Genomic DNA, 23,771 nt, shown 5'->3' with positions numbered 1-23,771 from the left:
CTGGAGGTCCTGTGGCACCCTCAGCCACTGCAGGTGCTACCCCAGCTGTCAAGTTCTATGACAGGAGACATGATGAGTATCACCCAGGGTGTGAGGCTGGGACAGCCCAGTGGGCTCCATCCCTGGCACTGAGTCAGCAGGCTTGGGTCGAAAGTCCAGGCACTAGGGAGTCTAAAGCGACCCCAGCTGACCCTCCGTGCAGCTGATGGTCAAAATCACAGGGCAGGACCCATATGAGGAGGCAGTGGGGCCAGGATGTGAGGACCCTGGGGTGCCCCTGGACTTTCTGGGGAAATTTGGGGCTATCAGGTTGGGGGCAGCTCTCAAGGATGGGAGAAGGAGAGGCTGTCCCCAGAAAGCAACAAGGAAGCTGCTACCCAGGTTCAGAAAGCAGACAGGTGGGACTGGCCCAGATGGAGCTGAGAAGACCCCATGGGAAGCAGAGAGGGAGGGGGCTCTGGCCTCCAGTTCCTCTCCGGGGCTGGCCACAGTACAGAGAAAGTAGAGAAAGGGCCTATCAGACACAGGCATGCTGCACAGGCTAGGCTGGAGGCCTTCCAGAACCCAGGCGGCCAGCAATTTGGGGGTGTATGTGGAGACTGAACCTTCTAGGAATCTACCTCCAGGGCATTGTCCTCAGTCACCAGGCATAGCATGCCTGGCCACTGGGGTGGGGCCTGAGGTCCTGTGCTGGCTAGGCCCTGTCCCTGCCCTGGCTCTCTCCCTCCCCCACTCAAGTTTCCAGACCAGCTCCAGGCTGTAGCTCAGGCCCCTGGCCCCACTTCTTTCCTAAGCCCTCTCATGTCTGCAGCCCTGAGCTCACAGCCCCAGACAGGAATGGCCCCTGCAACAGAGCCCACGGCGCAGGCTGGCCAGGAATCCCTCAGACAACTGCAGTCTCATGAGAGGGTGCCTGTCCCTGCATGAGGATGACACAGGAGGTGATGTGGTCCCGGCAACCTGACACTGCTCCAGGACAAAGACAGGGCTGCCCACTGGGAGGGAGGAGCGACCAGGCTGAGGACACACTAGGCTCTGACCTGAGAGGATTCTTTTTATTAGGACTGCACAGATGAACTGAAGCGGATCTCTGCCTTCTGCTGACAGCCGCGTCTCCAAGCAGGGCCTGAGCCCTGTGGTGGCTCCGCCCTGGTACCTGCACATGGCAGGCCCTCCCTGCATCAGGGAGGCAGCAGGAAGGGGTGACGGGAGCAAGCAGCAGGTAGGAGCCCTTGCAGATCACCCCAGGCCTCCCACAGCTGGCTGACTCAGAGCCATCCACAGCCAGGATCCCAGCAAGGCCAGGGGTGGGGGACAGGGAGGGGTCTCTGTAAAAGTGAGCCCCACCCCCAAACAGAGCAGAAACTCAGGTATGCAAGCCAAGCCCCCATGGAGGGGGATCCACCTACCACAAGGTATTTCTGTCCAAGCAGTGGAGTCCCCCAAGGAGGGGCGAGGGGAGGGCGGGGCCGCATGGGAAGACCCAAGGGAAGAACACCCTGCAGAAGACTCAGCCCTCAGTCCAGTAAATGCTTGTTGAATGCGTGAATGAATCCAAAGGCTCTCCGCTACCCACGGCACTCATCCATCCAACAGGGGAGCAGGAGGTGCGTGGCCCAGCAGCAGCGTCTGTGGAGCCCACACTCGGGCGGCCTGGCCTCAGAGCTCACCACCAGCATGTCTGGGCACGTGTGCGCACACGCAGACCCACGGTTGTCTCTTTGCACATGTGCACCCCTGTCCAGCCCTTGGGGCTCATCTCTCCTTCACGTGGTTCTGTGCCCCGGGGGCCCCACTGCTGGCCCCGTCCCCACCCCCACCGCCCCCACTGGGGCTGCTGCACAGCACCTCGGTGAGGTCGTCCAGCACGGCGGTCTCTTTGGGGTCGAGCAGGTTGAACTCCCTGGCGAAGAGGATGAAGTGGACGTACAGTGTGTTCAAGTGTCCGTGCAGCTCGAGCGCCAGGGTCTCCTTGAAGTGGGCCCAGTAGATGTGGCCCAGCACGTGGAACAGGTACTTGCAGATCTTCTTCACCAGGGACTCGAAGGAGCTGGGGAATTCTCTGCCTAGGGGGAAGCTGGGTGTCACAGGCCTGCAAGAGGCCAGGCTTCTGCATCCAGGCAGCCTGGCCAGCCTGGAGCACACGCACCTGCCGCCATTTTCTGGCCCGGACACCAGACAGCAGAAGTGGCAGGAGCTCAAGGGACACTCCGTCCCGAGCCCTCCCTGAAACTCGCGTGTGTCTGGAGTGGAGGGTGCTGGCTGTTGTGTGGGCTGCCCCCATGCCACCCTGACAGGCACTCCAGGGCTCTCTATGTGGGCCAGGCTGCAGCAAGTGGCCAGTGCACGGCACTTCCTGCTACCAGGCGCTGTCCCTCGGCAGCTCAGGATCATTTCCAAGTCCTTCTTGGGGGCCAAGAAGGGCCTGTTAGGGCCCCAGGTCCCGAGTGTGGAGGTGTGCTCAAGCCTTTCTGCGCTGCCTCACTCAACAGCCCAGGTCCCTCATGACAAAAGGGGCAGGCCCCACAGCGGCTGCCCCAGCCAGCCCCCAGCCCAGCCAGCCCCAGCCCCCAGCCCCAGGAGCAGCACCTGCCGGCGCTGGGCGCACCGTGAGACGCACCGTATTTCGTAGGAAAGACGTCCTCGTCAGTCACCAGCTTCTGCACGGAGCTCATGACGAAGTCCACGTACTGAGGCGCCGTGCACTTCACCTTCTTGCCCCGCTCGTCATGCCAGCAGTACTGCCTGTGGGACAGAGGTCAGTCAGGACGCCTGCCTGGCCACCGCAACTCCCCAGAAAGAGCCAAGCCCAGCCTGACTGAATGCACAAGCGGGAAGCCCACTGTCTGCAGTGACGTGTTGTCTCTCTGTTACGTGGACATGCACCCCTGCTGGGAGGCAGCCTGGGACCTGGGATCTGCCAGGAGGCCCCCACCTTGGCAGTGTCCTGCTCCCACTGCTCAAAGCTACACCCTTCCCATAGAGCCAGTGGGTCTCCAGTCAGTGGCCTGAACCCTGGGCACCCACCCAAGCACCTCCCCAGCCAGACATGGGTGGCCAGTCCTCATGTGACTGCTAGCCCCAGTAGGCCAGTGCCTGCAACAAGGACCCACCGGTGCACAGCCCACTCATGCAGCCACAGTGGGCCTCATGGCACTCACACTCCACACGGGAAGCCCGTGCTGCCCTCAAAGCACACGGCTGCCCTGGGGGCCACTCCGGGAGCAAGAGCCAGGGAAGGAATCACACAGGCTTCTCACTCCACACCAGTCATGGGGACAGATTAGGGTTGTCACTGCTGAGATGGGTCCTCATGTGTGGGCCCACAGCCTGTTCATCCACTTGCCACCTGGGGGCGATCTGGGTTCTTCCCAGGTTCGGGCACTTGAGGACCCCACTGCTGCAGACACGCCTGCGGTGGGTCTGTGTGGACACAGGCTTCCCCTTCTCTAGGGCAGATACCCAGGAAGGAGTCACCGGTCACAATCAGTATGTGCTTCAACCGTGAGCACCTGCCAAGCCACTGTGTGGACGGCGGCACAGCTCGACCCCTTGTGCTGTGCGTCCTCCGAGCACTTGGCGTGCACAGGTGTGCTGCATATGTGGCAGGACCTCGTCCTGGCTCTGAGTGGACCTCTCTGGCTGCTTCTGGTGGTGGTGAGCTGTGCCTGAGCCCTCTGCCCGAAATGTCATGGGCCGTGTTCCCAAGCACTGGGACCTCTTGTTAGGCTAGGGACTCTGTCCTTCAGCAGTGTGTGGCTCCCGATCGCACTTGTACACGATGCTCTCCCACCCTGTAGTTTCTTTTCTCTCTAGGAGCAGAAGTCCAGGTTCTTCATGAAGTCCCTGGTATGGGGTTGTCCACCAGCGGATGGTGCTCTGCTGTCAAGTCTGTGAGCTCTCTTACACCTTCTTCTGAAACTCTCCTAAGTGCCCAGTGTTCTCTGAGGAGCGTGCAAGGTCCAGGTGGTGCTCTGTTCCTTTCTCTCCCTGCTGCTGAATTCACTTGGCATACTGTCAGTATCAGGCCAGTGCAAGTGCCTTCTGCACTCTGCTCTAACCCTGTGCTGAGTATCTGTCCCTTGGCCAACACCACTCTGTCTTAACTGTGTGATTTTGCAGTAAATCCTAACACTGGGGACTTCACCAGCTTCACTCTAGTTTTGGAATCACAGCCGTTGTCGTTACTGTGCCATCCATGCACATTTCAGAGTTAGCTGGACCAAAGCCACAGACTAGGGCTGCACTAACCTGAAGGCCTGTATGGAGGGCAGCTGGCACCCTTGCATGCTGGCGCACGGGCAAGTCCCTCCACCCATGCAGGCCACCTGAGATCTGCTTCTGCAGTGCACCCCACAGGCACAGACCCTGCAGATGCCAAGTTCATACCTCAGAATGGCACTGTTTTGGGAGCTACTGTGGGTGGTACTGCTTGATTTAGGTTCCAACTGTGCATTGCTAGCACATAGAACTGTTTGTTTGCTTTGCCTGTTGACCTTACTGGATTTATTTTTTGCCTGAACCTTGAGATTTTCATGATTGTGTTCTGCACAAATGTGGACCTTTCGTCTCTTCTTTTCTTGCTTATCTTAGGAGATGTATGACTCATGCACAGAAGATGTTCTGCAATGTCTCCTACTGTCTTCCAGGGTCTTTGCAGTGACAGCGCCACTTGTCCCTCCTACCCAGCATTTGCCTCTCTCATCTTCCTTGCCAGGGGCATATCAATTCTACTGACTTTTCCCAGAACCACATTGTGGTTTCACTGATTTTCCCTGTTGTTTTCCTGAGTCAATTCTGGTGATTTCTGCTCTTATTTCTTTTCCTCTGCTCAACTTGGGTTGCTTTTGCTCTTTTTCTAGTTTTTAAGATTGAAACTTATCAATTTGAGATCTTCCTTCTCTTTCTGAAATAAACACGGAGTCCTATAAATGTCCCTCTCGGCCTTGATGTGGCTGCGTCCCACAAATCCTAGTATTTTGTGTTCAATTTCCCTGGAGACTTCCTGCCTGACTTCCAGTGTCCGTGGATTTTCCTGTCTCCTGTTACTGATTTCCAGTTTCCCTACACTGCGTGTGGACACCTTCCTTAGCATTACTAGACTCTTCAGGACATGTCAAGGGCTCTCCCGTGGGAAGGACATCATCTATTTTGGTGGCTCCCTGTGAACGTGACACTGCCCTGGCTGGAGTGTCCTCAACCACTGCTGCACTCTGCGCTCCCGCAGCTGGGACCCCCGCCCTGGCAGCCTCTGGCCTCTGGCCTCTGCTGCGGCTCTGCAGACTTAGTGCCCAGCCCATCCTTTCTGCTCGAGGAGCTGACTGTTCTCTAGCACGCGACCGTCGCCCCAGCGGCGGCCTTGCTGTCTCTGCTGGCTCGAACATAGCCACTTCGGCTGCTATCTGGGTGGCATCTCCTTGGCTTGTCCTGATGTCACCACACTTAAAGTGATGCTATGGCCAGGCACAATGGCACAGGCATGTAAGACCCTGAACCTCTTCAGTGCACCAGCCCCAAGCTGAAGCCTGCAGAGGGGCCTTCTGGCTCTGGCCACTCCTACCCCAGCAAAGCACCCCGTGCAGGCGAGGGGCCTCAGGGACATCCGCCTGCTGTGGAGCTGAACATGCACGTGCTTCCCGAAGAGGGCAGAAAACGACAGCCAGAATGGGGCTGTCTGAAAGCCACCAAGAGGGTGTCCCAGGCCCAACCAACCTAGCCTGCTCACTCCAGCCCTGGCGCCCGTCTCAGGACACCGACAGCTCTGAGGAGGAGCCCTCGTAGTGCTCCACAGCCCCAGGGAGCCACATCCGGGTGATCCCTTTGGAATTCTCCCTGCCTGTTAGCCTCAGTAGCTGCGGGCACCTCCTGTGCTCCAACAGGGCCCCTCAAGGCCAGGCCAGAGGCTCCTTAGGGACAGGATGGTGTGGAAGAATGCCCAGCCTGAGACTCTGCAAAGGCTCCAGGTGTGGAACAAGTCTGAGAAGCCAGGAGCCCGGGTGAAAAGGCAGCAACACCCACCCTGTGCCCCCGGGAGGGGCTGTGCCAGGCCATCACTCACGTGTTACACACGGCCATTGTCTGACACGTCTCTCCTGTGCAGAACTCCGAGATTGTGCTATACTGCAGGTTGATGTGGTGGAAAAATGTCGTTGCTGGAAGAGATGGAAAGGACGGGTGAGAACACGCCCCTGCCTGCTTCCAGCTCATGTGTGCATGGCTCAGCCAGGGAGCTCAGGCTGTGCAGGGCCCCACCCTCCCACAGCCTCCCCAGCAGGTGGACTGCTGAGACCTGCTTGGGCACACTCCAGGATGCCCATGGAGGGGGAGAGGAGATGCCCCTCCCCACCACTGTGGCCCTCCCCACTGGCCTGCACGCACTGTTGCTGGCCAGCCACTCATTGAGGTCGATCTCCCGGGGCAGCACCACAAGCTCCTTGAAGGCGAAGTCGGAGATTCTAGACTTGGTGTGCTCTGGCTCCAGGTACACCTTCTTCTCCTCTGCGGCAGGCTTCTTGCCGTTGGGCTTTGCTTTAGATTTCCTGCCAACAGAAAGAGGGCAGTGTGGTCACCACATGCCCCCCTGGACCAGACCACCAGGGCCTCATGCAGACACAGGCAGTGGGGAGGCTGCCAACACCTAAACCTGCAGAGGGACCCAACCCTCTCCAGAGCCGGCAGGATCGGAGGCCACGGCTACAGGTGGGAAGTGTCCTACATGTGCCTGCCCTGGCCCCCATCCTCAGGGAGCTCTGGCCTGGCTTACAGGGGAACCAGGCCTCTGATTCGTTGGAGGCTAGAGCCCAGGGAAGGCAAGTGGTAGCCACGTGAGCACTGGTTGCCTTTCTGGGGCTGTGACCACAACCCTACACTATCCTGTGCAGCCTCAGTGTGCACCCTTGGGGTATCTGTGTCCCTCTACAGTCAACCTCACTATACCTGTGTCCCCCTGTAGCCACACTGAGTCTCACTGTGTACTCATTTTGAGATTTCAGGGGGTACATGCCTCAGGAGTAGGGCAACCTTACCCCACGTAATAGAAACCCTGCTGCTGGGCACCCCAAGAGCGCAAAATGGGCTTGGGCAGACAATGTCAGCAGCATCCTGCCTTCCTTCCTGTCACAATCTCCAGGTGGCTGCTGGACAGCATGCACAGGAGACAGCCTCTCCCTTAGTGTCCCTGGTGTGCCCAGCCAGGACACTCCCACCTGCAACCTGCAGCAAGTCCCCGGAGAGGCACATGTAGGGTGTCCACAGGTCAAGGTAAGGTAGAGGTGGTGTGGGAGCCCAGCCTCTCCAGGACCCCCAGAGACTCCTAAGCTTCTCCCACAAAAAAAATTTTTTTTTTTTTTTTTTTTTTAACGAAACTGTGCTGCTATGTTAACACACAGTAGGCTTGTCATGGCCATTTTAATTTTTAAAAATATTTCTTTTAGTTGTAGATGGATACAATACCTGTATTTATTTATCTTTATGCAGTGCTGAGAATCAAACCCAGGGCCTCACATGTGCTAGGTGAGTGCTCTACCACTGAGCCATATCCTATGGCTATTTTTAAATGAAGAGATATATCTTAAAAGTATCTTGCTTTCCTTTGAACTGGGTAAACTTCAGCATCCAAGCCACCATGCAGAGCATGCTCAGGTCCTGCAGATGGTCACCTCCTCCAGACCAGCTGCTCCAGTAAACGCCGTGGCAGCACTGAGCCTGCACACAGGAGGCTTTTCCACCCACAAGCTTCTAAGAGGCACTGAGATGCGGTGATCCTACCAGAGTGCCCTGTTGGCTGGGAACGCCTGGCCCAAGTTCTCAGCCTCTAAGGCCAGCCAGGAGACTCCTCTGACAGAGTCTCTCTGTCATGTGGCAAAGTCTGCCTGGGCAAAAATGTGACTAGGAGCAAAGAGCTTTTACTTGACACCTCCATACTGATCTCCCCAAGGTGGCTGCTGAAGGGCCCTGCAGATGCTCCAGCTGGCCCACCAGCCTCGCCCTGCAGCGAGGAGATAACGCCTTCTGAGCAGGCGCTGCCTAACATCAAGCCATGGCAGGCAGGAGTGTCTCCCAGTGGCCTCCAAGGACCTCGGTGGTGGCAGCAAGGGACCAGGCTGTAATTGCTGACAGTATCTGCATGAGGCTCTCTGACATCTTAAGGCTCCCAGTGGGGCTCCTGGGAGGGAAGCCTGAGAGCGTGCAGGGAACCCCTCCAGCCTGGCCTCAGGTTCTCATCTGAACAACTGAATTCCTCAATGGTACACAGGATTGTGAAAAAACAGTGTTAGTTAATTTTGTCATGAAGCCTTGTGACCAAAAAAAGGGAGGTGCCGAGGCTCCACTGAAGAGATGAAGGGATAAGGGTAAGCACCCAGTCTGCCCTTCCCCCAGTGACGCCACCTGCTGCAAGGAGCACAGGTGCTGATCAGGGGCCAAAGTGGGCCAGAGAAGTAAGGGGAGGTACAGACCCTGCCAGAAGGGGCTGGTCCCACAAGGTGCCTCTTTGGAAGAACCACCTGCTCCATGGGGTGGGGTGGGGTGCAGGGAGCCCTGGGCTGCCCTGGGGGAAGAACAGTGTGCTAATACATGACCACCATGGAGTGGCAGGGTGGTGAAGGTGGTCCTGGCCTCTGTCCCTAGCATGCCTCTCTGGGTTGCTGGTGCCTCTGGAAGGAAAGAAGGCACCAACCTGACCCTGTCTTCTCCTGAGGTAGACAGCCAGCTGCTGCCCCTAGCTGTTCAAGAAGAGAGGTAGTATAGAAGTCAGGCCGGGCATGGGCTGGGCACCTGCCTTCCCGCCCATCCCGAGGACACAGCATTCCGACCAAGCAGGGCATGTGGTCCTGGGAGGTAACCTGGCCTGCTCTGTGTGCCTGACCTCCACTAGCCCTGGGAGGCCACATGGGAGGTGAAAGGTCTTTGTAACTTTCTGACCAGGTCCTATTTTATTTTCCCTTGTATTTTGAAAGATTGCTGATGATTTACTTAAGAGAAAGAGGAAAGAAAAATGTTCCCTGAATGCCAGGGAAATGTTTTCCTTTTGGCTTCTCACGGCAGATCTTCGCCTTAAAAGGCGACTGAGCTTGGCCTCCAGGGCAGAGCTGGGAGTGGCCAGAGCCAGACAGGGGACAGGACGGGGCCCTGGGGCTCCTGACACACAGCAAGCTCTGAGAGCGCACTCAGGGGTCTGCTGGGCTGAGGCACAAGTGTGAATGCACTACACACAGTGAGGCCACCTCAAAGTTCCTGGCAAGAGCTTCTGGGCCCCACAGCTCTGGCCTGACATAGTCAGCTTCCAGTCCTTCCCAGAGCTGCTGACCAGGACAAGGCCAGGAGGCGCTCTGCAGAGGTCCTCAGGACACTTCCACTCCCTATCCCCAATAATTCTTTGACCCCCGCTCTTTGACCACCAACATGAGCTGAGTTCATGCAGCAATCAAAAAGCTGAGAGCAGCCTAGAATACAATGCTGGGCACGTGAGCCCAGCCTCATGCCAGCAGGGTGGATTCTCTGCAGGACCCAGGGGCCAGCCCCCACTGTCACCAAACTGACCTTCATCTCCTACACACCTTGCTCTGCAGGCAAGTCCCACTTGGGCCAGTGACACATGCTGAGCCCAGCTCCCATCGGGGGACCACAACTGCAAGGCCAGGTGGGCTGCAGTGGGGCCAGGCTGCCACCAATCTCCTTGTTTTGTGGCTTAAGAACTGTCCCCTGTGAGCTACAGGCAGTGGGATGGGCGACTGGGCAGAGCTGTCAGAAGGAACCAGGGCTTCAAGGTTTCAGGGCTTCAGATGTCCCTCTGGGGACCCCTCGGGGAGGCTGCCCTATGGACAACATCCTGTCCTCACACCTCACACTGTTACAAAGGCTGGGACAGGCCCCAGAACCAAGGCCAGCCTCTACCTGGGTTCTCAGAGGGGTCAGGCAAGGGCAGTGCCTGCCTGAAGGACCTGGCCCCCTGTGAGGGGCCACAGAGGCTGCGGGCTGTGGCTGGAGAGCAGCAGGCAGGCCTGTGCTGGGCACTGGCACTGGCTTACTTCCACTAGAACCTGCCCTTCCAGACCAAACAGGCCAGCGCAATACCATGTCTGAAGCTCTTCTCTCAGTTTCATGGTCCCTATTACCCAAGACCAGCCAGAGGTGCCCAGAGCCCAGTACACAACTCTCCTGCCAGCCCAAGCTTCTCTAGATCCTCATCACAGGGCTCACTTGGTTCCATAGGACAGGACCAAGGGGACACATAGGGCCCAGACTTAGCCTGAGGAAGGAATCTGCAAGTACGGATGGCGGGGCCTCCACAGGACAGTCAAGCATGCCCAGGCCCAACCTGCCTTCCTTCCCTGGGCTTAGCCAGGTTCCTCTGACCTAGTCCTGGGTGCTCTGCCCAGAGCCTCTGTTCTCCTGGGTGGTCCTGGCAGACAGGAGACTCTCCCACCCCGCGGTGGGCTGAGGTTGGGCCCTCTGGTCAGGTGCCACCCTCTTTAAATATGGCCCGGCCCTACCAGAGTCACCTTCTTCCTGCTTCCCACACACCTTGTCCTCCACGACACCAGGGTCTGTACGCCCCACCCGCAGCACCAGCCCACACAGCAGCCTCTCCTGGTCCTCTAAGACCCCAACAAACATCACCCCACTTCTTGCCAGCCTGTGCTGTACGCCCAGCCTTCCTGCACCTGGCATGTACTGCTGCCACTATGGGCACCCTCACTGGCACACCCACTTGCCAAGGAGCAGCAGGAGCTGGCAGGTTCTAAAAACAAAATGAATCTTCATGGCATCTGTGTGACAGGCAGGGGCCAGGCACAGAGCAAGTGCAGCTAGAGTGGCATGGGGCACAGGTGGGTGCTGGAGCAGCATGGTGCCCAAAGTGGTAGTCTGAAACTCCTGCTCTTGCCTGGAGCTGGGCCACCTGCAGACTCACCATAAGTCCCCATTCTGAGCACCACGCTCTGTCTTCCTCAGCCTCTGACCGCACAGTGTCGGGACATTAAGGTTCTCTGAGAGATAAGCACGGGTGGATCTGGGGAGTGGGTGTGGGAACCCGAGAGGGTGGAGGCCCTGAAGGGGGTGGCAGCAACCCAGGAGGTTGGAGGCCTAGGGATCGCAGAGATCAGGTCAAGCAGGTCCCTTATGGGGTACTTCAAAAAAGCAGGAACTGGGCAGGGGTGGGCTCTAGCAGCTGGAGGGAAAGTGGGAAGGGTGCTTGCCTTACCAAACCTGCCGCTTGTCCCGACCCACATAGCTCAATGTTGTGGGGGCAGGGGTGGGTGCAGAAGGTTGGGGAGTGCAAGTTCTGGAGCTCAGTCCAAGAAACACTATTGTTAGAGGACGACAAGAGGAGGGCATAGTGTGTGCCATCTCAGAATCTTGCACTCCCCACAGACAAGTGCAAGGTGAGGCCCTGAGATGGCCTTCCCTACCATCAGGCCAGGTAGACCATCCCTCCCGTAAGGAGCCAACCACTCTCAGGCTCCTCCTGGTAGCCCAGAAGACACCCAGGGGAAGGGTGCCCATTCTCCACCCAGCTTCCCCGGGTCTCAATGGGGTCTGTAAACTATGTTTCTAACCGGGAGGTGCCCCCCCACACCTGAACATTATTGCTGCAGGCCCAACACCCCCCACCACTGCCTCAGAGGTCCTCTTCCATCCAATTCCTCCCTGCACCTGCACCTGCAAAAGGGACCATGAGCTCTCTTCTAGCAGGCAGGCTGGCACCCCAGGCAGGTGCGCTTCTAGTAGCCTATCAGGTCTGGACACAGCAAGAGACCCATCCACTGGAAATGCCCAGATACCTCAGCCAATGTGTCCGGGAGAGTCAGGTGCCCCCTGTAGCCCACGAAGCCACAGTGCTCAAGTGCACAGCACTGCCACACCCCTGCCTATTAAGGAGGCTCCTGGGTAAGGCCTGGCTACGTCGCCCCCTTTCAAGGAGACTTCCCCCCAGTGAAGTCCCCTCTGCCATGACTTCCCAGGTGGCTATGAGGAAGATGAAGCTGCTCCATCTTCCCTGGCTCTCACCTAGCATCTGCTCCCACTATACACCTGTGGACATCCGTGTGCAGTCTTCCAAATGCCACTGATGTCAGCCACTACTCCAGATTGGAACTAGCTATGTCACCAACTTGCCCAAACATTTCCAAAACCTCACATTTTCACATTAAAATCAGACAGCTCACTCTCTACCTTCCACTTACTCCCACTGTGAAGCCCTCCCTGCAATGATGGACAGGCGGTCAGGTTGCAGCCAAGAAAAGAGCCAGCGGTGCCTGCAGACAGCTGGACACAGAAGCCACGTGCCTGAGAACTCTCGCTACCACCTGACAGACACCACTAGCAGGCGCAGTCCCCTCAGAGCCTCACCGGGGCCCTGAGCCCTGTTTCACTGGTTACAATGAAACCCACACTGGAATCAAAAGGTGTCTGCTTTCATTTTAAACGATGACCTATTGAGACAACAGGCAAACCTGGGAAGGAAACCTGACACATCCTAGCACAGCCCCAGGCACCCAGAAACTGTAGCCAGGTGCAGAACTCACACCAACACACTCAAACACTAACCAATGCACATGTACACCCACACACCAGGCTGGTCGGAGGTCAGAAAAATGTCAGAAACACTTCTGGCAATAACTCCTTCAGTAGCCAACTTCCCACCAGACTCCCGGGGTGCCCCACATCACTTCTCTGGACCAGGACACTCAAGGACAAGGCTGTGGGGTCACTCCTGCTTCAGACAGCCCAAGTCCCTGCCCAGGGGCCAGTCACTGGAAGCAACAACAGGCTAGACACACCTGCTGGTGGTGAGAGGCACCTGCTGTCCAGAAACACCTGGAGGGGACCAGGCAGGAGTCAGATGCCATAAGCCCTGAGAGACTGAGCCAGTATGGCGGGCACTAGGGCAAGCTCCCTCCTAGGGTTCAAGGCAAGGCTACCTGCAGGGCAGCGGCAGCAAGCACAGGCAGTTAAGGGGAACCTTACTGGGTCGGCTGCTCTGGTCCTTGGCCGTCCCACTTTTGAGACAGCACAGGGCTCCCAGCTGCTTTGCCTGGAGGCAGCTGAGGCTGGGCCAGCTGCCCCAGATGGACCTCTGTGGGAAGGCGATTACCTGAGCACTCTGCTGACTGCCTGAAGTACCATTTTGCAGCGGAGTCCAGTTTTGGGGGGCTGGCTGAGCAGAGCTCGGTCTGTGGGGAGACTGCAGTGATCTCTGAGCATGATGAAGGAGAGCCGGAGCTGGGAGGAAAAATAGGGCCCAGGCCTGTTGCTCCAGGCTCCCTCCCTCGGAAGTGCCCTCCGCCCTCGCTCTGGGCCAATGAGGAGGCCTGCAGAAACAAACAGTTGTTCCCTCAACAGAGTAAAAGGCTGCCAGGGCTAGCCAAATGGGAAACAGGGAGGGCCTGAATTGCCTTTTCAAAGTATGCAGAGCTGGCTGGCAAGGCGGAGCCAAGCAAGGCCAGAGGAGGGGACAGGGCAGGCCCCAGTCACAGTAAGGGCCCTCCAATGCTACCTAAGGTTGATGCAGCCCTAGCCTCCCCACTGCCCACTGAGCCAAGCCAAGAAACCAGCAGGCAGGTGGGGACCCTCCTGCTGGTTTCTTAGCTTGGTTCAGCAAGACTCAAGCCAGGGACAGACAGGCATCTGCAGAGTGAACATGAGACCCTCACTCTAGGTATGGTGGGTGCTAGGGCAAGGGTCTCTGGGTCAGACAGACTGGCTCCTGAGGTGTCTGGAGGGCACTGACCTGGCTCTGGGCAGGGGCTACTCCTGCAACAATGGATGGTCAGCCATGACCACCACCACCAAGGGCCAGAATCTACAAAAATGTCCAGGTTGCTTTCCTACCAGGGCTTGAGAAGTTGTGTGGCCAGGGCCTTCTTTACGGCTAGTCTGCATATAGAAACAGCCAAGTCCTGAAAATCACACCCCAGGAACAACTCTCCCACTCATTCTCAGACTGGGCCCCAGGCAGCAACAGTATGGTCCACAGGAGCTCCACCCGGTGAACCCCGACACCCTGCCCCAGCCTCCCAATGGGCAGAGCCCCTCTGTGGCAGATGGCAGGTGGTGTCAGGCTGACAGCACACAGAGCCACCTGGGAAGCAGCAGAGGGAGGTGAGGGAGGCAGGCTCACACCCAACAGCCAGGAGGGCTCTGATCCAGTGGTCCTGCATTTCCACCAGAGCAAGTGCAGCGCCACACACAGACCCAGCCTCGCACTCTCCAGGAACCGCGAGGAGGACTTCCCGGGCTGGCTCCCTTCTCTATCACGTGGCAGCTGTTCCCAGGCCACAGTTCCACTCTCCCAGCCAGGCCACCAGCAGCAACAAAAGCACCTGGGAGGGCACAGAGCTATGCTCCATCCACTGAGGACTGCTCCCTCTGTCCTAGTGTGGGCACCCTTGGGTCCTGTGGCACCACACTTGTGCCAGTCTGTTTGCCAAGGCAGCACCACTAGCAGTGAGGGGACAGTAGACAGGCAACAGGGGGACACACACATATGGCAAAAGGGGGCTGGAAGGTGGGAGACCAGGAGGTGCATGATGTGGACTTGGAGCTGGCAGGGAGCAAAGTCTACGTGGAGGAGGGAGGACACAAGACTGCCTGAGGCGGGCTCAGGTTGGGAGGGGTGACTGAGGCACACTGGCTGGTGAGCAGCAGAAGCTGCCATGAGGGTGATGGTGAGAGGGAGACACAAGGCATGGGAGAGGGGCATCCATCCAAAGCCAAGCTACAGACTACAGACAACACAGGGCGAGGGACATGGGACCCCTAAAGTTCAACGTACAGCCCAGCGAGTCTCAGGAATGCCATGGCAGCTCCTGAGAGCAGCAACCAGGGTGCACAGGTGCTGCCAGAGGGTCCCTGTTTCTTCCTTGCAGTGTAGAGAGCAGGAGCTACTGCCCACCCAAGTTGGGGCAACCAGAAGACTAAAAACTGGAAAACCAGAGGGCCCAGCCGAGAAGATGAGCACACTTGGCCAGGCAGGGCTGCTCAGGCACTGGTGTGGTCTGGCCTTTCCCCCTAGAAAAGGTGTAGCCCCAGCACCCTCAAAGCAAAGCCAGCCAAGGAGCATGCTGGGAGCAGAGAGCACAGATCAGGGTGGACAAGAGCAGGCTGGATTAACACGGGTAGGGCAGGACACACAGAGCCATGAGCTTGCATTTGTGCAAGTATTTTATTTGTAATGAGCTTATAGTTTCAGAACAGATTTAGATTGGCAGAAAATTTGTAAAGATAGAGGACAGAATCTCCAGGTAACCCCTTATACCACCATTGTGCATTTTTTAAAATGAAGAAAGTCAACATGGATACATTGTTACTAGCTAAAGTCAATGTTGAGACATTGTTACTAGCTAAGCCCACAGCTGACTCACATTCCCTCCACTTCCCTCTGGACCCCTTTCTGTCCCAGGACCCACCTGACATGTGGTCCTGCCTCCTGGGGCTCCTCTTGGTTAGGAGAGTTCATTTTTTTATTGATGACCTGAGCAGTTTTGAGGAGGACTGGTCAAGGGCACCACGGGGAACCCCTGAGTTGAATTTGCCTGGCACTTTCTCAGAGCTAGACTGAGGCTGTGGTTTGGGGGAGAACCCCAGAGAAAAAGTGCCCTCCTCGTTACCCCCATGCAGGATCCCCACTGTCAACACTTCTCAGCACTGTGACGCTGCCCCTGACCTGGCTGAGGTGAGTCTGTTAGGTTTCCATTGTAAAGTGACTTTCCCCTTCTGGGAAGGAGATGGCGCTGGAGAGCCACAGGTAATGGTGGGAGTCACATCTCACGTCTGACTCCCTTGGAGTTCTCCCCACATAGAAACTTAGCTGCATGTGGAGGCACAGGTGTTGGTCTTGCACTCGCTGGGAGGCAAGGCCCCGGAGCTTTCCATCGGGTCCCCGAGCCCCAGACTGTGAGTGTGGTTTGGGCCCTTCCTCACCCTCTGGCAGTACAGGAGGCTAAGGCTCATCCTGGATGCTCCCTGCCCCAGCCCTGACATCAGCCCCTTCTTGAAGGAGTCCTGGTTCCTTTACTGCAGGATATTAAAAACTGAGATCCCATCATGGGTGTGTGAGTTGCGCTGGGGTGTGGTTTCCAGGCACTCTCACCACAGCATGCAGCCGTGTGTGTGTGTGTGTGTGTGTGTACACACATGCGTGTACACACACCTACTGCTGAACCTCCCTCTGAGTGAACACCTGCATCTATTCTGTGTTAAGCCAGAGGTTCACCCTGACGTCCCCAGCTCGGGCCCATCACTGCAAGGGTCATTTCAACCCTACCAACATGGCCACCATGAGAAGCTAAAGTAAGTACGGTGTTGTGGTCACCTGTCACCCAGCAACTCAGGAGGCTGAGGCAGGAGGATGGCAAGTTCAAGGCCAGCCTCGGCAACTCAGTGAGAACTATTTCAAAATAAAATTTAAAAGGGCTGGGGAATCTAACTTAGTGGTAGAGCACTTGTCTGGCATGTGAGAAGTCCTGAGTTCAGTTCTCAGTTCAAAAAATAAATAGCAGCAGCAGCCACTGCTGAGGAAAATATGCACATCAAATACAAAGTATGTGAGAGGAAACAAAGGGCAGAAATCCTCAAAGCAATGATGAAGAATTACATTCAAAGTCAGCCCTGACCGCTGCAAAGCCAATGTCCCAGCTAGAGAAGTGGAGCAAGAGGTGGGGCTGGGACCGAACATGAACTCCCACATCAGATGTTCAAGGGGACAGGACTAGGACCCTACAGGCAGTAAGAGGGTAACAGGCACCACAGGTAATCAGAGGCTGACAGGAAGTGGGACGCAGAGAGGCCCCTCACAGGCTGAGTAACCAGACCACATGCTAAGGAGTAGAAGGGTCAACCTTATGCTAAACAGCTTCCTGGAGTGAAGAAGCCAGGTGTAGGGTCTGCCGAACAAAGCCTGCCAAGTGCCTCAGGAAGGGACACACACTCTCAGGAAGGAGAGCACCAGCATGACCTCTGGGCAAAGGCAGGTATCGCAAGACAGCTGCAGAGCAGCAGCAGCTTCAGGACAGAGGTGCAGACCCCACCACAGGACACCCACAAGCTCACTGCCAACACACCAGAACCATGCTGTGGCACGAGCTGGGCCACGTCTGGAGTCAGCCTGTGTGATTCACCACAGTAGTGGAAGAGAAAACAAAACAGGACCATCACAGTTCTATCAAAAATAAATAAAACAAGGTGCAGAAGGACTGCGTGGCAAAATACTCACACCAACCTCTGGAAAGCCAGGAACAGGAGGGAATGTTCTCAACTGACAAAGGGCACCCACAAAAACTCCAAGCAGACACCAAAGGCCCGGCTGAAAGGCGGGACCTCCCTCGGGTCAGGCAAGGCTCCTGCCCCCTTGCACAGCACTGTTCTGCTGGTCCTGGCCCTGCAGGAGGACAGAGTCCTGGAAAGTGATAGGTGGGTGTGCTCGGGATGGAAACACCCAGGGAACCCGTGCACCTGCTGGAGCTGCCCAGGACCTTTAGCTAACCCACAGGAAGCCAGGCCAGTGTGAAAGGACACTCACAGGGGCTCCTAGCAGCAGCAAACAAAAGAAAGCTTACAAGATTCTTATTTACAACTGAACTTTTCTAATATAAGAGCAATTTCAACAAAAACTGTACAAAGCTCTCATTGAAAGTACAAAGCAACACAGAAATTAAAGACCTAAGTAATAAATAAAAATACCATTGTCACAGATTGGAAAACTCAATATTGTTAAGATGTCAATTTTCCTAATCCAACAGACTCAGCACAACCCTACCAAAATCCAACACAATTTATTTTACATTTTTTTAGAAATTAACAGGATTCTGCAGTGCACATGGAAATGTAAATGGACCCAGAGTAATCAACCATTCTAGCAAAGGGAAGCCACACAGAAGGTCTCACACCCATTTTAAGACCCATCTACGACTATCACATCAAAAACCCTGTGCAGCGGACACCACAGACGGATTAGCAGAATATCACTTCAGAACAGATCACACTTATGTGCTGAACTGGACTCTAACAGAGGGTGGAATCACTCCATCGGAAGAGAAAGTGTTTTTTTAATAAGAGTGCTGAGAAAACTGAGTACCACCAGGCCTAACCAACACCCTCCAGCCCTGCCTTACACACACACACACACACACACACACACACGGGCCAGAGGCCGTGTTGCAGCTCAGAGTGGGTGAAGTCTTGTGGAGTTTCAACAGCATTGACCACAAAGAAAACATGGGTGGGGTACACTTCACCAAGATTTACACACACACATTTCTATTCAAATCACCATTAAAAAATGAATAGGCAAGAGCTGGGATATAGGTCAGGGGCAGAGCCCTTGACCAGCATGCCCGAGGCCTGTGCTCTACCCCCAGCACCACAGATAAATAAATAAGCAAATAAACAGCCTTACTCCAACACTTAAAAGCATTCATAGGCAAGCCACAAATTGTATGTATCTAACAAGTTCTATCTAGACTACGTAAAGCAGTCCACAACTCAATGATAAAAAGCCCAATTTCAAGGACAAAAAAACCAAAAAGACACTTACAAGGACACTGGCAGAGCTAGAGTGCTCTGCACGGCAGTTGGGTATTGGGGAAATGCAAGTCCCGTCCCCCCCCCCGCCCATGAGATGCCACTGGAGACTTACAGGACAGCAGGAGCCAAACAGACCTGGAATACCTGACCTCAGCGAGAGGCAGAGCAACCACAGCGCTCACACAGTGCTGGCAGGTGCAGGACATGGCACAACTATTTTGGAATCTAGCTGGAAGCCTCTTTTAAAGTTAAACATGCCTCTGCAAACCAGTGACTCCAAGGCTAAGCACCTACCAGAGAAAGGAAACATCCATCTATACAGACTCACAGCACTAACCACATAGCACCAGGAAATAAAACACCCCAGAAGTCTGAGGCCGGGGATGGCTGGACAGGCTGTGATAATTCACAGGGTGACCACCACTTGGACAGCACACTCCATGGCTCAGCCCCACAGACATCATGTGGATTGGAGGCACCAGCAGCAAGAGCAGGGCCTCCAGCACAGGCCACCCCTGCAGAGAGCAGGGCAGGAAGACCCCAGGCCAAGCTGAAGGTTCTCAGAGGCTTTGGGGGTGAAGGGATGCCTGTATCTCCCAGGCATGGTTGCAGGAGAACCCAGTCACGAGAATCACAGAGCAAGGCTTGCAACCTGTGACTGTCATCCTTTGTCCTCAATGCCAAGCGTTTAAAAACTAGAAGTCCACATAAAGGAAGGAGAGAAAGCAGGCTGAAAAGCCACACATCAAACGCCACTAACCCATACTGTCAAACCACTGGACCGAACAGTGGAGTCCAGCCTCCATGAATACCAGCTCTTGGGAAAAAAATTCTTTTTGGCGGTCGGGGCGGGGTGGGGGTGGGGGGTAACCAGGGATTGAATCCAGAGGTGCTTAACTACTGAGCCACATCCCCAGCCCATTTTTGTATTTTATTTAGACCTTTGACAAACAGACCACTCAACTAGGCAGAGGAAACCACACTTTCCAGAGGCCTTGGCGTGCTTTGCTTGAGAAACTACTGCCACAGAATGACGTTGGCCCTGACCCCTGATTTCCTACGCTGAAGCCCAAAGCCCAGGTGTAATGGCATAGCAGGTACAGCCTCTGGAAGGTGATCAGGGTTGGAGCTTATAGGTGTCACAGCCAGGGGTCAGCCCTAGTGATGGCACCAGTGGCCTAATGAGAATAATGAGAAGAGAAAGGTTTCAGGCAGAGGACAACAGAAGCTGAAATTACCACAGAAGTCAGCAGATGTTCACATACTCCTGCTGGGAGGACACCATCACCCATGGAGCTGTCCTGCCTCCAGAAAAGAACCTGAACATCAACGATGCATCAGATCCGGGCACCCACCAGCAGGGACAGGCTGGGTTCCCACAGGCAAGGCAAGCTGGTCTTCCCACAAAGCAAATGCAGAAAAGACAAGAGCAGGGCTGAGACTGCAAGGGACAAAGCCCGCAGCCTGGCCAACACCACCATGCCAACCTCACCTGCTAGTCCGATACTCCACTCCAGTTGGCACGATGCTGGGACCTCAGGGGGCTAGCTGAGGAGGTGCTGGGTTCTCTGGGCTGTTGCAAGTTCTTGTGAGTTTATAATTACTTGAAAATGTAACGTTAAAAAACAGATTCCCAAAGCCCATCAACCGGCTGCAGTGCATGAACCTTGTCTGAACACACTTCAAGAGTCAGGAAACTGCAGACATGTGGACGGTGCTGGATGCCCCAGGTCCATCAGGAAGGGCCACTTCAGCGAGGAAAAACACCTCTGCCTCCACACACAAGTGGAGATGCATACCAAGGAAGCCAGGCACAACTAGAATCTGTTTCAAAACAACGTGGGTGGGGAGAACCAGCAAAGGTGCTAGGCATGCCCCGAAAATGGCACACGCAATCACCTGCCCCCATGGAGGGAACACTCAGCAAGAGCCCCTTCAGAGAGGCCTCCCTGACCACCCTCTCCTGGATCATCCTCAGTGGCAATTTCCCTTAATAGCCAGAGCTACCAAAGCTGGGTGACTCAGAGTCCCACCCCAAGGCAGACGCGTGGGGCACCCAGAGGCAGCCAGGTGAGCACTGTGACGGGGCCGCAGTGCAGATATGGCCTATTCCCAATGATGGCTGTGGCACAGCACCTCAGGGCTACCACTCTCCTGAGTGTTCACACAGCTTGCCCTGGGTGGCTCCCAGTCCCATGCCTGGTTTGGGGGACACAGCCACCAACCAGTAACAGTATCCATTCTCTGCAGAGGCATGGGTGTCTGTGGCCAACCAGACTGCAGGAGGAGGGGTGATGGTGACCACCACAGCACCCATGACCCTCTGTAGAAACCCCTAGTCACTCCTCTTCTCTTACCCCCTGGAAACCAGGCAGCTAGGAACAGCAGGGCCAAAACCCACACAAAGGGCAGCTGGCCCAGACGGCACTCACAAGCACACCACAGCTTTCTGTCCACAGAGGACAGGCTTTCTCTGTGTTGCTTAGCACGCAGCATCTCATGTCCAGGAAGGCTGAGCATACCTGACCTTGAGTGGAATAACAAGCCACAACAGCAAGTCCAAGCCAGCCTGACCACCTCCCTGCCTATCGTCCAGCGAGCCCTCAGGAAGCTGTCAATGTTCTCGGAAGCTTCCCTTCTTCCCTCTCCCAGGAGCTCTTGCTGGGTGTGAAGCCTGGGGCATGAGGGGCACTCAGGTGACAAGGAGCAGATTCTAACTTCCCTGGCACCCAAGGAGATAAGAATGCAAATGCTCTGAAGATCTGGCAGGGGGGCCAACAGAGCACTTGAAGTGAGAGTTCGTCGCACCTCCTGTCCATTTTTAAGAGAAAGTCTAGATTATGACTGCCGATGACTGTAGCAATGCCTACAGAATTACGTGCAAGCTCCAGGCAAGAAGGATGTGATCAACTGTAAAGATCCCGAGGTCGAGCTGTGTGTCTCAACCCAGCCTGTGTGGGTCCCCGCCTCCCTCCCACTTGGCATCAGCGGGGCCTGGAAAGGACAGCTCTGGCTTGAGTCCTGCTCGCAGAGCAGCAAAGGAGCCAGCCTGGCCCGGCAGCTCCAGCAGCACGGTCTGTGGGCACAAAGCTGGGTGCAGCTGCACAGCAAGGGCTCCAACACCTCTACGTGGGATTACCACGGAGGGAGTGAAGGGAAACTGGTCAGAGGAGCCCCTGCCCCACGTTCACATGCCACAGAAGGCGCGTAATATCTGTGGCACCCCACCCGCAATGTACCTGGCCTTGCCGGTCTCAGGGCTAAAGGGCCAGGTGTGGCTAGAACTTGGGTGGGAGAGGCATGGAGGCAGATTCCAAACCAAGTGAGTGACAAGAACAGCTTAGTGAATTGAGCAGTTATGGAGTGAACACACCTGTCAATGGAACAAAAGAGTGGCCACTGGGGCTGGGATCATGGCTCAGCGGTAGAGCGCTCGCCTAGCACGGGCGGGACCCGGGTTCGATTCTCAGCACCACATTAAAAACAAAGGCACTGTGTTGTGTCCATCTATAAAAAAGATATTCTCTCTCTCAAAAAAAAAAAAAAGAGTGGCCCACTTGCAGCCATTGGAGCCACAGGGACCAGGATTAATCTTCCACCTGAAACAACACTCCATTCCAGTGGGTAAAATGTGAAATGACGGTCCTCAAGACCCTTGATGAACATCAGGCAACAAGGGACAATGGCCCCCACAAAAAGGAACCACACAGTGTCCCCTGTACCCCATCTCCTGCCTGATGGAGTCTGCACAGCAGGGATACCCCACGGAGTCCAGTGTGCCCGAGCTGGGAGACACGCAGGGGCACCCCGTGGAGTCCAGTGTGCCTCAGCTGAGAGACAAACTGGAGGTCTGGGGAGGGCACAGTGCTAGAGGTCTCAGGGCCTTCTCTCCTCCTGAGAGTGAGCTGCCAAGAACCCACCAAGTCTTCAGCCAAGTACCACCTACAGCGTAGGGAGCTGCTAAGGCGAGCACAGCCACCTGGAAGACCAGGACACCCTGGAGGTCCACATGGGATGTTCGCTGAATATCAAGTAAACCCAGTGGAGATTCAAAAGAAAAGCCATTCCATAGGCCCTCCTCACTGAGCCCCTACGTGACCCCCATGATGCCCTGCGAGGTACCCACTGGCCGCTCACATGTGGTCATCCCCTCCAGACCACAGACCTGCTCTATCCTCCCAGTTGCTCAGGAGTCCTCCCTGGTGCCCTTCATGGACTCCACATCCCAACAATTGAGGGACCCTGATGGTTCGGTCAACAAAGCACACCAGGATCAATCTCTCCCCCATGTCCCTGAGCCAGGCACCTGTGAGCTCTCAGTCATCAGTGCAGTAGGAAGGTTCCCCTCCTTCCTCTCTTCAGGGTTGTGGGCATGATCCTTGCACTTAATCAATCCCATCCTTCTGCTCAGAATCCTCCATGGCCCCCAGATCTTGCAGAGAATAAGCTCAAGTCCTATCAGTGGCCTCAACTACCCTTCAGGTCCCTACCTCTGTAATATCCCACATCCTGTGGCTCAGTCTTGCAGGTCTCTGGCTCAGAAGCAATCCCCCAGGGGACCTCCACCCCATCCTGCCCTTCACCCTCCACTCCACAGACTGGCATGTTGTCCTGTTAGGATGGAGAGCTCTAGGAAGGGCCCTCATGTGCACGGTATTCCCAGCACTCAAAACAGGAAATTAGTATCAAGGCCAGAAATTAGCCCTTTAAGCACAAAGTTATGGGTGGGTGATGAGAAAGTCAAACCACAATCAAGTGAACCAAAACCTGTCTTCCCACTTTCAACATCTTCCCCAGTCCTACAGGGCCTGAACCAACCCCATATTCTGACTCTTTGGTTCCCTAATGGCACGTAGCGCAGTGCCATAGGTGCCTCCGAGGCCGAGATGGTCAAGCCAGGAGCTGCAGACTCTAATTACAGGTTGGCCAAGACTAGGAACACAGGGGAGGGCAGGCCTTGCTCCAGGCAGTGACCTCTGTGGACCTACTGCCACGGGCTCACCAGGGGCTCAAACTGCCCATGCAGACCACATCTCTGAGTGGCCATTCTGGCATGTGGGGAAAGTTGACCTTCAGAAGCCACACACCTCTGGTCCCCTTGGGACCGGGCATGGCTCCCATGGCTGCAGCAAGACACAGGGACAGGGGAAGGTCTGTAAAGCGGGATCTCACCTGCTACGAGGCTGCGCTGCTGTACCGAGAGCCCCAGGAGGGAGGGCCTTGGGCCTGCCTTGGCAGCTCTCTCG

General features: G+C 55.9%; 1 protein-coding gene across 6 annotated transcripts in view; it reads right to left on the bottom strand.

Annotated features, from left to right (window-relative positions):
* Positions 1–1,034: 1,034 nt before the first annotated feature.
* Positions 1,035–23,771, bottom strand: part of Mob2 (MOB kinase activator 2) — a 58,804-nt gene continuing 36,067 nt past the window's right edge. For 3 of the 6 annotated variants that reach the window (XM_015503344.2, XM_048807885.1, XM_048807886.1), the window contains exons 2-5: positions 6,379–6,539; positions 6,059–6,152; positions 2,621–2,745; positions 1,035–2,066 (exon numbers count right to left, since the gene is read on the bottom strand). In XM_015503344.2, coding sequence (XP_015358830.1) covers positions 1,756–2,066; positions 2,621–2,745; positions 6,059–6,152; positions 6,379–6,539 — 691 coding nt within the window. In that variant the 3' untranslated portion in view covers positions 1,035–1,755. Of the gene's footprint in view, positions 2,067–2,620; positions 2,746–6,058; positions 6,153–6,378; positions 6,540–10,620; positions 10,625–12,865; positions 12,870–13,096; positions 13,300–23,771 lie in introns of those variants that run through there. The other 3 variants (XM_048807887.1, XM_048807888.1, XM_015503343.2) reach the window with 3 other exon arrangements.

The sequence above is a fragment of the Marmota marmota genome, unplaced genomic scaffold (assembly GCF_001458135.2).
Source record: "Marmota marmota marmota unplaced genomic scaffold, marMar, whole genome shotgun sequence".
Classification (NCBI taxonomy): Eukaryota; Metazoa; Chordata; class Mammalia; order Rodentia; family Sciuridae; genus Marmota; species Marmota marmota.
The sequence above is the reverse complement of the archived record's forward strand: the minus strand, read 5'-3'. Positions and strand labels throughout refer to the sequence as shown.